General features: G+C 48.3%; 2 protein-coding genes and 2 non-coding genes across 7 annotated transcripts in view; 1 reads left to right on the plus strand and 3 right to left on the minus strand.

Moving 5' to 3' along the window:
- The window catches only part of Dennd2b (DENN domain containing 2B), a 186,324-nt gene extending 179,046 nt beyond the window's left edge, over positions 1-7,278 (plus strand). For all 4 annotated transcript variants that reach the window (XM_052201508.1, XM_052201501.1, XM_052201502.1 and 1 more), the window contains 7 exons: positions 206-354; positions 3,432-3,609; positions 3,837-3,878; positions 4,911-5,022; positions 5,477-5,716; positions 5,906-5,992; positions 6,574-7,278. In XM_052201508.1, coding sequence (XP_052057468.1) covers positions 206-354; positions 3,432-3,609; positions 3,837-3,878; positions 4,911-5,022; positions 5,477-5,716; positions 5,906-5,992; positions 6,574-6,608 — 843 coding nt within the window. In that variant the 3' untranslated portion in view covers positions 6,609-7,278. The remainder of the gene's footprint in view (positions 1-205; positions 355-3,431; positions 3,610-3,836; positions 3,879-4,910; positions 5,023-5,476; positions 5,717-5,905; positions 5,993-6,573) is intronic.
- A 1,971-nt stretch (positions 7,279-9,249) lies between these two features.
- Positions 9,250-12,001, minus strand: Rpl27a (ribosomal protein L27a). Its single transcript, XM_052155158.1, has 5 exons — positions 11,715-12,001; positions 11,286-11,349; positions 10,951-11,026; positions 10,307-10,481; positions 9,250-9,417 (listed from the first exon to the last, which is right to left on the minus strand). Exons 1-5 carry the CDS (start codon positions 11,715-11,717, stop codon positions 9,289-9,291), a joined length of 447 nt encoding a protein of 148 aa, XP_052011118.1. The 5' UTR covers positions 11,718-12,001; the 3' UTR covers positions 9,250-9,288.
- Positions 9,620-9,751, minus strand: LOC127676516 (small nucleolar RNA SNORA3/SNORA45 family). Its single transcript, XR_007975990.1, has one exon. It is a non-coding gene; the product is annotated as a small nucleolar RNA SNORA3/SNORA45 family (small nucleolar RNA).
- LOC127676517 (small nucleolar RNA SNORA3/SNORA45 family) lies at positions 10,699-10,828 on the minus strand. Its single transcript, XR_007975991.1, has one exon. It is a non-coding gene; the product is annotated as a small nucleolar RNA SNORA3/SNORA45 family (small nucleolar RNA).
- Positions 12,002-13,538: the final 1,537 nt, after the last annotated feature.

A 13,538-nucleotide genomic window follows, 5' to 3' on the forward strand; every position in this document is an offset into this window, starting at 1 on the left:
CCTAGTGCCTTCCATCTTCACACTTAGCCCTCCTGCCCATAGGCTGGGTGTTTACTGGGAGCAGAGCTGGAATCGGAAGGAAGGGGAGCCTGGGTCTCTGCCTCGGAAGGAAGGAGATGGCTGTAAGGGAAAGCAGCCAGCAGGCTGTGCGTGCAGTCTGGGCTCCCCCCCAGCCTGCTTCTGCCCTGCCTTCACTACCCTGCAGGTGTTAGAGCTGCGTCGGCCTATGGACTCCCGCCTGGAGCACGTGGACTTTGAGTGCCTCTTCACCTGCCTCAGTGTGCGCCAGCTTATCCGAATCTTTGCCTCATTGCTGTTGGAACGCAGAGTCATTTTTGTAGCAGATAAGCTCAGGTATGGCCCAGAGGGCACAGAAGAAGGGAGCAGGTGGCATATCCATTAATGAAATTAGCAAATTTTTACGAGTCTTGGTGTATCCCACACATTGTAGTATTAGAGTTCCTGCTTATATATGTGCATTGTCCAGGTAAAGATGACATAAAGAAGGGTTGGCAGACCTGTGGAGAGAGGATGGGTATAGGGTTGAGAACCCAGTTGAGGACTTGGCCTGAGAAGAAGAGGGAGGGATACTTCCTGTGCAATGACATGTATGTCCAGGTGCAGGAACAACTATGTGGAGACGGTAAGTGGCAGACAACCACAGCCAAGCTGCCTGTGCAGGATGTTGAGTTTCAGGGGTAATAGATTCCAGGAAGGCTGCTGTGGAGGGCTGCTAAGGTATTCTGTAAGGGCCGGCTGAGGGGGACTTGGAGAGCCGGTGGGTAGAAATAATCCACGTTCCAGGGAGCTGTGGAGAAGGACAAGATGGAGGCTTGAGAGGTGTGTAGGACAGAGGTGACAATCTGGCTCTTGCTGCCCTCTCCTCTAGTGGGAGCCAAGTCCCTGGTGTGCTTTCTTCTGTCTGCACGAGGAGGTGGTTGAAAAGAGGAGCTCTCCTAATTGTTCTCTCAGGCAGTGGGCCGGAACCCAGGCCGATGCTCAGCTCAGGGAAAGAAGAAGGAAAAACTAGATTGGTGGTTGCTGTTTGGAGACAGGTCAAGGCCCAGGCTGGCCTTGACCTCACAATCCTTGGGCTCCATTCCTGAGTTTGATATTAGAGGTGGGTGCCACTGCCCCCCTCTGAGCTGCCTACTTTTCCATGGATGTTGAGTTAAGAAGTGAAGGCTACCTCTCTCTGTTCCCTTCATAGCTGTGGAGCTCTGAGTACTGCAGTCTCGGCCATGCTCAGCCTTGGGTCGCAACCCCTTTGGGGATTCAAACAACCCTTTCACAGGGGTTGTCTAAGACCATAGGAAAACACACGTTTACATTATGATTCGTGACAGCAAAATTATAATTATGAAGTATCAAGGAAAATCACTTTATGGTTGGGGGTTACCAGGACATGAGGAACTGTATTAAAGGGTCACAGCACTAGGAAGGATGAGGACCACTTCTCTAGGTATTTCAGGGCCTATCTTGCCTTTGTAAAGGGGCCCGATCTGGCAGCTAAGACTATTGATGAATGGCAGAGTGGAATTCTGTCTGGTGTGGCCTAGCCAGATTGGAGTGTGGCCCCTGACAGTACCTGGACACTGAGTTTTCTATTTCAGAAGGTGTCACACACAGACACCCACATCAGTACCTCTCCTACTCCAGGCTGACCCTACCTTCCACCCACACCAAAGTACAGCTCCTGTAGGGCTATTAAACAGAGATAGCCTCCTGTGGTTGCTGCTGCCTCTAAGCACATTCCAGAAGAAAAGCCCCCAGGGTCCTGTTTTTGGTCCACTTGGCCTACAGGGGTTACCAGTCTTGGATCCTAGGCAAAAGCTGCCCTTGTCTTGGGAGTCTGCTTGCCTGGAGGGGACGGGCCCCTCTGCAGAGAAACCTCACCGCAGCTGCAGCGGCTCCTGCACAGCTCATGCCTGCTCTGTGCCCTTTAAGTTTTTCATAAAACCCGCCCTTCCCCCCTTTTTTGGTAGTTTGTGGAGATCAGTGTGTCCCTTGGCTAGAAGCAGACCTTTTCCAGGTCTTTCCCAGATCACTTTTCCTGCTGTCCTCAGGAGAATGGCTTTCAGGGTCAGGGCACCTAGGTCTCCGGGCACGGCAGTATTTTAGGTGCCTGTTAGGTGACAAGTTAGTCACACAAGGCCCTGGCTGACAGTTTCCTATGACTATCCATGGTCTTAGAGAAAAAGACCAGGGATTGGTTTTGTAATATATAGGTCTTAATTTTTCTCTCTATTGGGGGATTAGGTGTAAATGTGTGAGTCCATGCTACAGCCTCCCAGGGAGAACCCAGATGCTTTTTGGGTATGGGGTAGACTTCACAACATAACCAAGAATGATCCCAAACATGCTATGCTTTGTAGCACAGACTGGCCAGGAATTCACAAACCTGTCTCCTAAATGCTAGTATGACAGTTATGTGCCAATAGGCCCAGGGGGCCCAGAGTTTTCCTGGGTGGTGGGTGAGGTCCACTAATGCAAAAGAAAGTGAGGTTTAAAATGAGCTGGGCTCTAGGCCTTTGTATCTTCATCTGTGATATGGTCCCTAAGGGAGGGTTTTTTCTTTAAATGTAGGTCTTGCTGTGCTGTCTAACAGGCAGGGTTCAAATGATCATCTGTTATAAGCCCATAGCTAACTGCTTCTAAAGTGCTCACCACAGCATTTGGTTTGTTTGGAGGTTCTGTGGCGTTTCTCCTGACAGGTCAGCTGTGAGTCTGTCTGCCAGGCCTCTGCACAGCTGGGTGTGTGTGCTGTTTTGCCCCACTGGGGTTGTCCTCCTGGCTTCTCTTTGCTCACTGGGCTCCTGTAGCCTGTGGGCTCCTGTAGCCAGCCCTATGGGCTTCTAGGTGTGGAGGCCGGGAGCCCCCTCTAGGACAAGAAAGGGATGACCCCAGTGAGGCCACCGCACATCTGATTCCTGCGCTCTCCCTTCAGTCAGATATTTGTTACCAGCTCAGGAGAAAGAAATAGAAGGCCGGAGGGCAGAGCAGGACTGGGCTAGAAGATGGCAAACTGGCTGTGTCCTGGCTGCCTCTTATGCCAAACTGGGTGTCCCACAGAACACGGCTGTGAAAGGCAGAACAGACTGAGACTTCTGCAGGATTTTCCAGCTCCTGCACACTGAAACTTTGTGTTAAGTTCCTTTGGTCTTCTTAGCCTGAGTTACTACTCCCACCAGCTCATCTGGGGGTGAGTGTGCAAGCATTGCATGTGTGAAAGAGACACAGACACACATATACATGCAGAATCCTTTGTATGTTCAAGTGTGCTGAGCGCATACCTTTGTGGCTGTTTCTTGGTAGAGTCCCTAAAAGTACAGCTCATCAAAGGATATCCTGAGCCCCTGTGGTTTCTGTTTATCCTTCCTGAGGGTGTCGGCCCTGGGCTCAGGTGCCCTGTCTCTCTGTCTGTCCCTCAGTACCCTGTCCAGCTGCTCTCACGCGGTGGTGGCCCTCCTCTACCCCTTCTCCTGGCAGCACACGTTCATCCCTGTCCTCCCAGCCTCCATGATTGACATTGTCTGCTGTCCCACCCCTTTCCTGGTTGGCCTGCTCTCCAGCTCCCTTCCCAAACTGAAGGAGCTGCCTGTGGAAGAGGTAAGCCACCTGGGGGCAACAGCTGGGAGATGGGGGCGGGGAGAGAAAGGCTATTGGGATCTTCTTACCTCAGACCTCGCCTTCAAACAGCTTCTGTCCTTTCTCCTGGGAGGTTTATCTGGCTGACTCTTTCCTATCATCTGTCCCTGGGAACATGGGAGGTCTGGACACCTATCAAAGGCATTGCAAGAATCAGTCCCTGATCACTGCCTCTGACCCTTTCCCAGGCACTGATGGTGAATCTGGGATCTGACCGATTCATCCGACAGGTAAGAGCAGCATATTACAGAACCTGGATTTGCCCTCCAGGAAGGGACTAGGCACTCAAGCACCACACAGCCTGCTTTTTGAGCTCTAAATTTCAAACTCACAAAATATGCAGGGGTGGAGAAAGCTGATTTCAGAACCCTTAACCCCAGTGGGATCTGCCTTTCTAGTTTTTGTTGTTGGTTTTTCTTGGATATAGGGTCTCACTGTCCAGCTCTGGCTGACCTGGAACTATGATAGTTCTCTTGGGTGCTGGAATTGTAAGCATGTATCACCATACCCAGATTTTCTGGGTAGCAATGTCAAAGAATAAGACCTGAAAGTTTGAATACTCACCTTTGGGCTCTGTCTGGGTGATATGTGATCGTTTATTTGTTTTGTTTTTGTTTGTTTTCATTTGAGATAGGGTCTCTATGTTTGAGCACATAATCTAAAAACAGAAAATGTACCTCAAAATTTCTCTGAGCCAGTGCTTTCATCAGATAACACCTCTCGGAGATGTTCTGGGGATTATAAACACTGCTAAAATGTGCTTTGTAATATAAAGGTTTATAGTGAGTGATTGCTACAAAAAGCCTTCGTTAGTCATGGAATCTTCTTGGCTTCTCATAAAGGAGCATAACCTAGCATGTCCCCTTGGGGAACAGACAGCCTATTACAAACCACTGACATAGCTGAGGACTCCCAAGTTTAAAGCACCAGGATCCAGCCACTGCACCGGAGTATAGTCAGGAACAGCATTCTCAGTACAGGTTAGGCCGGTCTCCCTGTTCCACGCCCACTGGACTTCCCACCTGGGTGAGAGTCGGATAAGGAAGATGGGGTAGGGATTCCTGGATGGTCCAGGCCACGGTGTACAATCAATTAGCTGCTCTTTAATCTCTTTCAAACTTTTCTGTGCTCACTCATTATACAAGGGTGATAATAGTGTCGATGCTATGGGGAGCTCTCTGAGCTTTGGACCGGGGCCTACCTAGCATCCAGCGTTCATCAGTGTCAGCTGTGATCACCCCTGCTGTCCTTTCCTTCTGCAGATGGATGATGAGGACACACTGCTACCTAGAAAGTTACAAGCTGCTCTGGAGCAGGCTCTGGAGAGGAAGAACGAGCTGATCTCCCAGGATTCTGACAGTGACTCTGATGATGGTGAGGGTAGAATCTTTCTGCTCCGAGTCTGGACACAGACCTTGAAATCTACACCGGCCCCTTTCTGGCTGATGAAGCTTGGGTGCAGGAACTGGGTCACTCTAGTTAGGCCTAGTGCCTTTTCTGCTCCCAAACATGGCACTACAGAATTCTTGCTGACTTTGTTTCAAGCCACTGCCAGAGATGGAGGGACCTTCTTCACTTGTGAGGGATGTGGAAAAGGTGATGCTTTGTTCTCCAGTTTCTAGGAAGTATCGCCAACTTCCATGCTTAGAGAAGTCCTGAGCCCCAGGAGCTCATAGGCTAGGTGATGGCTCTGGAGCACAACTGATGGTTTCAAGGGCAGTATGTGGTGGTTAGAAGTTTGTTGGGAAGAGACTAGATGGGAGATTGGAGATGGTCTTATAGTATCTTGAGCTGAATGAATGTCAGTGATTTTTCTTTTCCCTTCTAGAATGTAATACCCTCAATGGACTTGTGTCAGAGGTGTTTATCCGGTTCTTTGTGGAGACTGTGGGGCACTACTCCCTCTTCCTGACACACAGTGAGAAGGGGGAAAGGGCTTTTCAGCGAGAGGCTTTCCGCAAGTCTGTGGCCTCCAAAAGTATCCGCCGTTTTCTTGAGGTTTTCATGGAATCTCAGATGTTTGCTGGCTTCATCCAAGACAGGGAGCTAAGAAAGTGTCGAGCAAAGGGTAAGGTCCCAGTAACTGGAAGGGGGTCTGGGGGGCTTCTTTAGACTCAGTATAATTAGGTTATTGAAATGAACCAGCAACTGTTAGACTAGATGTCTGCCTTTTTCCTTGTGCATCGGCACTGTGTGATCCATCATACATTCATGTGGCCATTTTTCTCTCCCTCTACCTGCGGTCCATCTTTCGCAGGCCTCTTTGAGCAGCGAGTGGAGCAGTATCTAGAAGAGCTCCCTGACACTGAGCAGAGCGGGATGAACAAGTTTCTGCGTGGCTTGGGTAAGTCACTTGTTACTAATGAAGATAGCCACTGGGTGCTTTCCTAAAACACTGCGAATCTAGGCCAGCAAAGGCTGTCGACGAGCAAGAGGAAATCCTGTGAGGAAGAGATGTTCAGCTACTGCTTTAAGAGCATTTAGCACAGCATTCACAAAGGGAGCCACAGATTCGACCATAAGCTGTTTGTTCTTTTTTGTTGTTGTACATCTCTTATGTTCACATGAGTTGAGTGCTAGTCATCTTTGTTCTAGGCTGCAATATACAGAAGACTTTAATGCCAAAGTGCCAGTTCTGCAAAGCCTCACTCCCTCAGGGAGCTCAGCTAGTGTGATTTCAGGATCACAGCAGGGTTGGTTTTTTTTTTTTTTTTTTTTTTATTGTTTTGTTGTTGTTTTGCTTTTTCTTTTATAAAGGAAACAAGCTACAGGTACATAGTGTAGCCCAAAGTCACACAGTGGCTGGTCTCAGTGTCCTAAGTTGTGTTTCCCCTACCTTATCAGAGATGTCGCTCCTGTCAGATTGATTTTTTACAAGGAAAGGGTTCATGAAACATCCTTACCTTTGCCCTCTCTGTCCCCCAGGCAACAAGATGAAGTTCCTCCACAAGAAGAATTAAGTGCCTTTTCCAGTGCTTTGCAGAGCCCAGGGAGAGGGCCCAGCGGCTACTTTACTTCTACAGACCCCACCTCCAAGCCAGTCCACCTCTGCCTTCACCATATCCCAGGATACTGTTTGTAAATAATCTGCTGTAAGCTTTCCTGTTTTTGTAACAAGCAAAGAGAATCTGGTAAATATTTGTATATTCCCAAAGGGCCAGGTGCTTTCTTGCCTTGTCTGAGCATGGATGGAGTCTTGCTGGGTGCTGGTGACTGGCCAATTATGTGCAGCTGACTGTCTCAGCCAAACCACTGATGTTTCTTTCCTGAAGACTTCTGGCCTGTCTGCCTGAGGCCCTGCTGCCAGTCTGGGGCCCTGGAGAGCAGGTGCTGTCTTAAAAGAGGACTGTTTTCGTGGTTGTTTTTAAATCTAGAGTTTCTATTTTTCTTCTTAGTAGTTCCCCTATCTGCCAAGCCTGTTTCTGAAAGGCAAGGACCACTTTGCCCTTATTTGCAATGTAGAGGCAGGCACTTGGTCCTGGTCCTTGTTCCTTCCACCTTCTGACATGGTCAGTGAGTCATGGAAGTGGAGCTCCCGTCAGTCAGTGGTGGCCATGATGCGGTACAGAGCACTTCTCCTTCCACCATCCACAGATGTTCTCAATAAACTGTACATCCATTTTGGCTCAAGAGTCCTACTGTGTTCCTTTCCGTTTCTACAGCTCTCCAAAGGGGGTGAATCTGGATGACACACCATCACAAAGGGGCTAGGCACTTGGTGACCGCTTAACTTTATGTGGGTTCCTAGCCATCCCTGAACTTGAATTCTCAGGTAGAAGACACCTGTCAGTTCCCATTTAGCTTCCTTCTCTAGGAGCCACTGCTTACTAGGGTCCCATTTCCAGTGATGGTAAAGATGCTTTGCCCCTTGCTATCACTAGGTGACATTGTCTGTACAAGTACTGCTAACACTGGGCATGGACTCCCTCCTCCCCTACCAATGACCCCCACATGTCACCTTCTAGTTTCTTCCACTAGAACCCTAAGTGTATCCAGAAGGTCCAACTACCTTCTAGGGAAGAGGAAGAAAAACTAGGAGAGCAAGGGCTTTACTTAGGTTTTTTACCAAGGCCTTCATAGAATACCTTTTTTTTGGTTTTTTCAAGACAGGGTTTCTCCCTGCCTCTGCCTCCCAGAGTGCTGGGATTAACAGGCGAGCACCACCACAGGCTAGAACAGACCTTGAAAGTTCCTCAGATTGGCAGGATGTGAACACTAACATTCCTTGTCCTTGCATCCTAACCTACTTAGAATCCCATCCTGGGTTTTTTTCCACTGATGCCTGTGTAGGCCCCAACCTGTCCAAAGGTGGAGGGGTTTGTCTTCTGGTAAGGCAAAACAGTTTTTAGAAAAGCATCCTACATAGTTGGCCTTAGGTCAAAAATAGGATTGTGGTCGTTAAGTGTGGGTTTCCAAATGAGGCGAAGAGAATATAACCAGAAAACTGACAGAGTTGGGGGCCTTCAGCCTGGACTTCCTGACAGACTTAAAACTAGACTTCCTTAAAATATCCAGTTTAAGTGCTTTTGCTTCCTGCCTGTCCCCACTCCCTTGCAGACTGGAATGTAAACTTTTGACTTTAGAATAGTACACTTAGGGGCTCCAGGGTCAGGTTCAATTCCCAGCACCCACAAGCTGTTTAAAACTCCATCTCCAGAGGAACTAGTGCCCTTCTGGCCTCCAAGGGCTGACATGCAGGCAGACACCCATGTTACATTGAGAAAACAGGCTTGGGTGGGGTAGGCCACGCAGCACCTGGTATGTGGCTGGAAAAATGTATATTTTCCGGGTTCTTTCACACAAGATCTGGACTCCCTAGTTCTCAAGCCCATCATATCCAACTCCTAACAGAAACATTTTACTATCATGACATGAAACTCATAGCTAAGACAATTTACACAAATGGTGTGTTTTGTTATAAAAACCTGTTTAAATTTTTCCTTATTAAATGACCCCCCACTTACATTGCCTCTTAATATGCATGTCTAGTAAAGCAGCTTCAGTACTGAACATACAATCTCCCCTATTCCCTAAAATCTCAAGTGTTAACTTTGGTTTAATGTTACAGATTTAAAGATGTAGACAATCAGGTCTTGGTTTTATTTACTCCAAGGTCAAAGGCCACAGCTCCAATTCTGAATATTCCCAGCCAGTTTGCCGTGATGTCCTATTGCAGGTAGCCATGCTGCCTAGGAACCCCTGGATGCCATCGAGAAAGGGAAGCTGGATGGAGCCTGCTACCTCTTCCCCCTAAGTACACCATGCTTATCATCCAGTAATAAGTAGCCCAGTCCTGAGCCAGTCAACTGTTAGGAATATGGATGACAAGGTCTCAGAACTTTTCAGGAAAACCCATCTCACTTCTGGTCCTCAGAATTTTTTGAAACCAGGTTTCTTCACTTTGAGCTAAAATTAATGGTATTCATCAATTCTCTGAACATCAAGACTTATCATAGAGCACACAGGATGTAGGAATTTACAACTGTGAAGTTGGGCTGTGTTTATCATAGAATATCAAGGGCCCACACCTCACACCCTCCTAGAATGTTAGGCAGATTCCCAACATGCAGACAAGGATGCAAAAAATCTACTCAGACCACATGGAAAATGTTAGTATTTAATTAACCCCCAGAATAGCCTTTAAGCCACCAGGACACAGGCTCCTCCAACACCCTTAATCTTCTCTTCAGCTCTTCTGCTGAAGAATTTGGCCTTCACGATGACAGGCTGCTTGGGGAGCTTTCCCTTGCCCAGAACTTTGTAGTAGCCCTAGAACAGAAAAAGATTCACAATATACATCAGATGCACAACACCCCAAGATTCAGGTAGGATTTGACTTATCCCCACCCCTTTCTGATTGTCCATGGAAAGGCTGACCTTTAACTCAAATGTAGATAGATATGGCATCATAGTGACCCACCAACAGCGCCTCCATAGGTCTGGAAGCACAGCACGTGCAGTCCCAGATAGGCCGTGTTTCTGATCTGGGCACTAACAGGGACATTGAAAGCCCCTACCAGTGAATCAAGACCAGCAGATTCTCTTCGAGAACTCTAGCACACCAGGACAAGTTATCATGTCAGGATGTGACTCTAGTCTCGGCTAAACGCATACCTCCCACTCCTGACCAGCTACTCTAACACCGGTAAGATATGGGCTGGGAATGATGGGTTCCTGAAAGCTTCCCCATGGTTTGGGGCTCCGCACTTAGGCAGGTTTTTGGAGGAGAGATGGGGGTACTTTAAAAAACAACATGGGTCCTTAAATAATGAACAGGTTTTAACCTGCAAAAGCCAAGCTGTGCCTCAAGACCATTCTGGACCAACTAAATACCTCAAAGTTAAAAAAAAAACAAAACAAAACAAGCATGTTAGAAATGGAAAATATTTGATGGATCTGATTTCTGAATTTACTCAACAAGTGGGGACCAAATTGAGGAAGAGTTAATATTTGATACCAATTACCGCCAACATCCAACAATTTTGTAATAGGTAATGGCGCGCTCTCTCACATATATATTATATGTATGTATTAATTTAGGAAACCCATACTTGATTGCTTGGGCGGGGTGGGCCATGTAGCATATATGCAGTGGGGACTTGACTTTCTACTCATAAAGTAAAATCTTTAAAAGAAAATGACAAGCCAATCCACTCACCGATCTAACAACATCAATGATAGGAGCAGCTCCAGTCTTGTTTTTTGCTGCATTGACCCGTGTCTGCTCGCTGACCAACGTCCACAATTTATCCAGGTTGACAGTTGGGCAGAAGCTCTGGTTCCTCTTCAAGTGGTAATGCCTCATACCAACTTTCCCAAAGTAACCTGGATGACTGGGAAGGGAAGGCAACCATCTTCAGATCCTCAGCCCTAGTAAGCTCATCTTTGCGTTACCTCCTAGCGAGTGTAAATGTTCACTATTGTAAACACTGACACAGCAGGCACCGGATATAAATTTTAAGTCAGGTCACTCACTGGCACAGCCCCCCCCCAAGGTTCTCTAAAGAAATATGGCCGACAGAAGCCAAAGTAACTTAACAGGTTAGCCTGACATGTCACTAACCTGGTGACTGACTGTGCCAGAAAGTCCACAGCCAGTGAATAAGGTCAGCAGTTATTCTTCGAGGACTCTAGCACACTAAGGCAACAAGCAATACCTGAGCGTGACTCTAGCCTCGGACAGGTTCCCTCAGTTCACATGCAGTTTACTAAAGCTAGCAATAACTAAAGTTAACAAGCCCTTTCCCAGAGAAGTTGTTCTAAGTCGCCCTCTCTTCTCTTTTGGGCACTGCCCCCACTCACTATTTGTCAAAGTTGATCCTGTGGTGGTGCATGCCTCCAGCATTGCCGCGGCCTCCCGGGTGCTTGCGGTGCTTACCTGCGGGCACACAAAGCTACATGACTTCCAGCTACTCACATGCCCTTGTGTCTGCTCTCAGTTTACAATCCGTTTCTAAGCATGACTTATCGAGGAAGAGACCTTTTCGGCATTCCACACCCAAGCAGTATGTGTTTGGCTTTCACCCCACCACCAACATAAAGTAGAAAAACTGCTGCTCACAGACCGCAAAAGTATTTCCGGCTCAGAGCTGTCTACTTCCCAACAAAACTCAAACACCTAGGAGGCCCCGACTTACCGATGCGGCCATGGCCATGGCTCACGTGGCCCCGGAGTTTCCGGGTCTTCCTCAGTCTGGATGGCTGCAAGAGAAGACAGCAAAATGGTTAGGCCTGCTCAAAGAAAGGGGAGGCTGGGAGAGGGCAGCAACGCATGCCCGCCCGGACTATGCTTGCAAACCCGAACTTGCCTTCCGGAGCACTCAGCACCGCTGAGGTTGCAGGCTGGGAGCGCGCTCAGACGCCCGGGCCCACGCGTCCAAGCCATCCGAACTCCGATCGGAACACGCGGCTCCGCGTTCCTCGCCCCAGACCCAAGTGGGCCATCCCGCCCCGCAGGCTACGCTCAGACATGGAGGCCCACTAAGACCAGAGCAAGCAGCCGACAGGCAGGGAGACAGAGTCCCGAGCCGCCACGATGAAGGGGAGGCCGAGAGAAGAAGACTTACCATGGCGGTGGCAGAAAGGAAAGAGGGAGGAGCTCCCGAAGTCTCGCGAGTTAGCAGGCGCGGGGGTGGGACTAATGCTTCATTTCCGGCCCGGAGGCGGGCCTCGGGAGGGGCTCCTGACGTCAGCGGCTTCCGGCGCCCGCCTCTTCCTTTCCGTGTGGGTGGGCGGAGCGAGCTGGTGGCGCCAGCACCCGGGAAGCCTGGGTAACACGGCCCTGATCGAGCGCCGCTGCCGGCCGGCCATTTTCGGAGTATGCTGCTCTTTTCTGGTGCTGTTGGTTTTTGTCTCCCGGCCGCAATGGCGGTGGCTCAGAGCATCTGCAAAACTTCCGCAGAGCCTCTGACCTCCCTTAAGGGGACACTGCCCTTCTCTTTTGCTCCTGTCCTGTCTTCATGTCCTGTCAAATTTGAACAGCCTTCTGCTCTTCAGGGATCTAGATTTTGTAACTATTTTGTATAAACATCACATTTGAATCTTCTCCAGAATCTGGCTGGTAGGATTTTAGTTCCCTGGACCCGAGGTTTCCAGCCCAGTGTGCTCCTCATGCAAGCATTTCCGGTGTGGACCTTCTTGAACTTGTTTTGTTACTTGTTTACTCGAACCATCAATCTGGCGTGCAACTTCTAATTGCCAAGTGACATTTTTCTTCCCGATTGCGCCCAGATTCTCAAAGGGTTCAGGGCTGGCCAATTTTGTTTGTTCCCTTTAAATCCATGAGTTCCTGGCATGTAGCCTGTGTACAAAAGTGGTCCAGTTGTGCACATGATCCTATCCCCTTAATCTGTTTCTTTTTCCCCCCACTTGATCCGTTAAACTGAAGAATATTCTAGTCAAAATACCGTAAATTCTCATCTCTATTAGAACCCAGTCCTTTTCCGTTCCCAAAAGCAGAGCAAGCAAATCCTGTCAGCTTCTTGTTCAGTGTTTACTTCATTACAATCTGGGCAGTTTGGCTTTAGTCACACCATTTCCTCAAGGTTTTTTTCTTTGCTTGTTTTGAGACTGGGTCTCACTCTAGCCAAGGCTGGCCTCCTTGTACCTCTTGACTGCTGGAATTACCCTTCTAATTGTCTTCACAGGCATGGTGATCAATAACCTTCACAGTGGTCTGAATAGCCTATCTATATGGCTGTTCAGCTCCTGTTTAGGCAGTCGTAGGTGAGACTGTGCGTGTGGCTTCTGACACCCTAGGAGACACAATTTCACAGTAAAGCCTCTGATCTCTGGCTCTTACAGTCTTTCTGTCCCTCTTTCTGCAACGGTCCCTGAACCTTAGGTGGAGGGGTTATTTTATAGATTTATTCAGAGGGACTGGACTTCACAACTCTACATTTTGATTGATTGTGGCTTTCTGTATCGATAAGTCTCTTTCTGCCGGATGCAAAGAGAAGTTTCTTTGATGAGGGTGATAATTTTCTGTTATAAGGACAAATATTTAGAATGACCCATGCATATCCCTGGGTAGTGGTGGTGCACACCTTTAATCCCAGCACGTGGGAGGCAGAAGCGGGCAGATTTGTGAGTTCAAGGCCAGCCTGGTCTACAGAGTGAGTTCCAGGACAGCCTGGGCTATACAGAGAAACCCTGTCTCAAAAAAAAAAAAAGAACTACCAAGAACTACCTGTGTCTTCACTACCTAGTATAGTATTCTATTACCCCTCATGATTTCCCTAACCTTAAGCTTTTGATCCTCCAGTCCCAACTTCCTGTGTTCTGTGTTTAAAAATGACCAACTCTTCTTGAACTCTTTAGGAACTACCTTAATATTCTGCTACTTCTAATAGCACTCCAAGCCACAATGGTAAGCACACCCCCCCCCCCAA

The sequence above is a fragment of the Apodemus sylvaticus genome, chromosome 1 (assembly GCF_947179515.1).
Source record: "Apodemus sylvaticus chromosome 1, mApoSyl1.1, whole genome shotgun sequence".
Lineage (NCBI taxonomy): Eukaryota > Metazoa > Chordata > Mammalia > Rodentia > Muridae > Apodemus > Apodemus sylvaticus.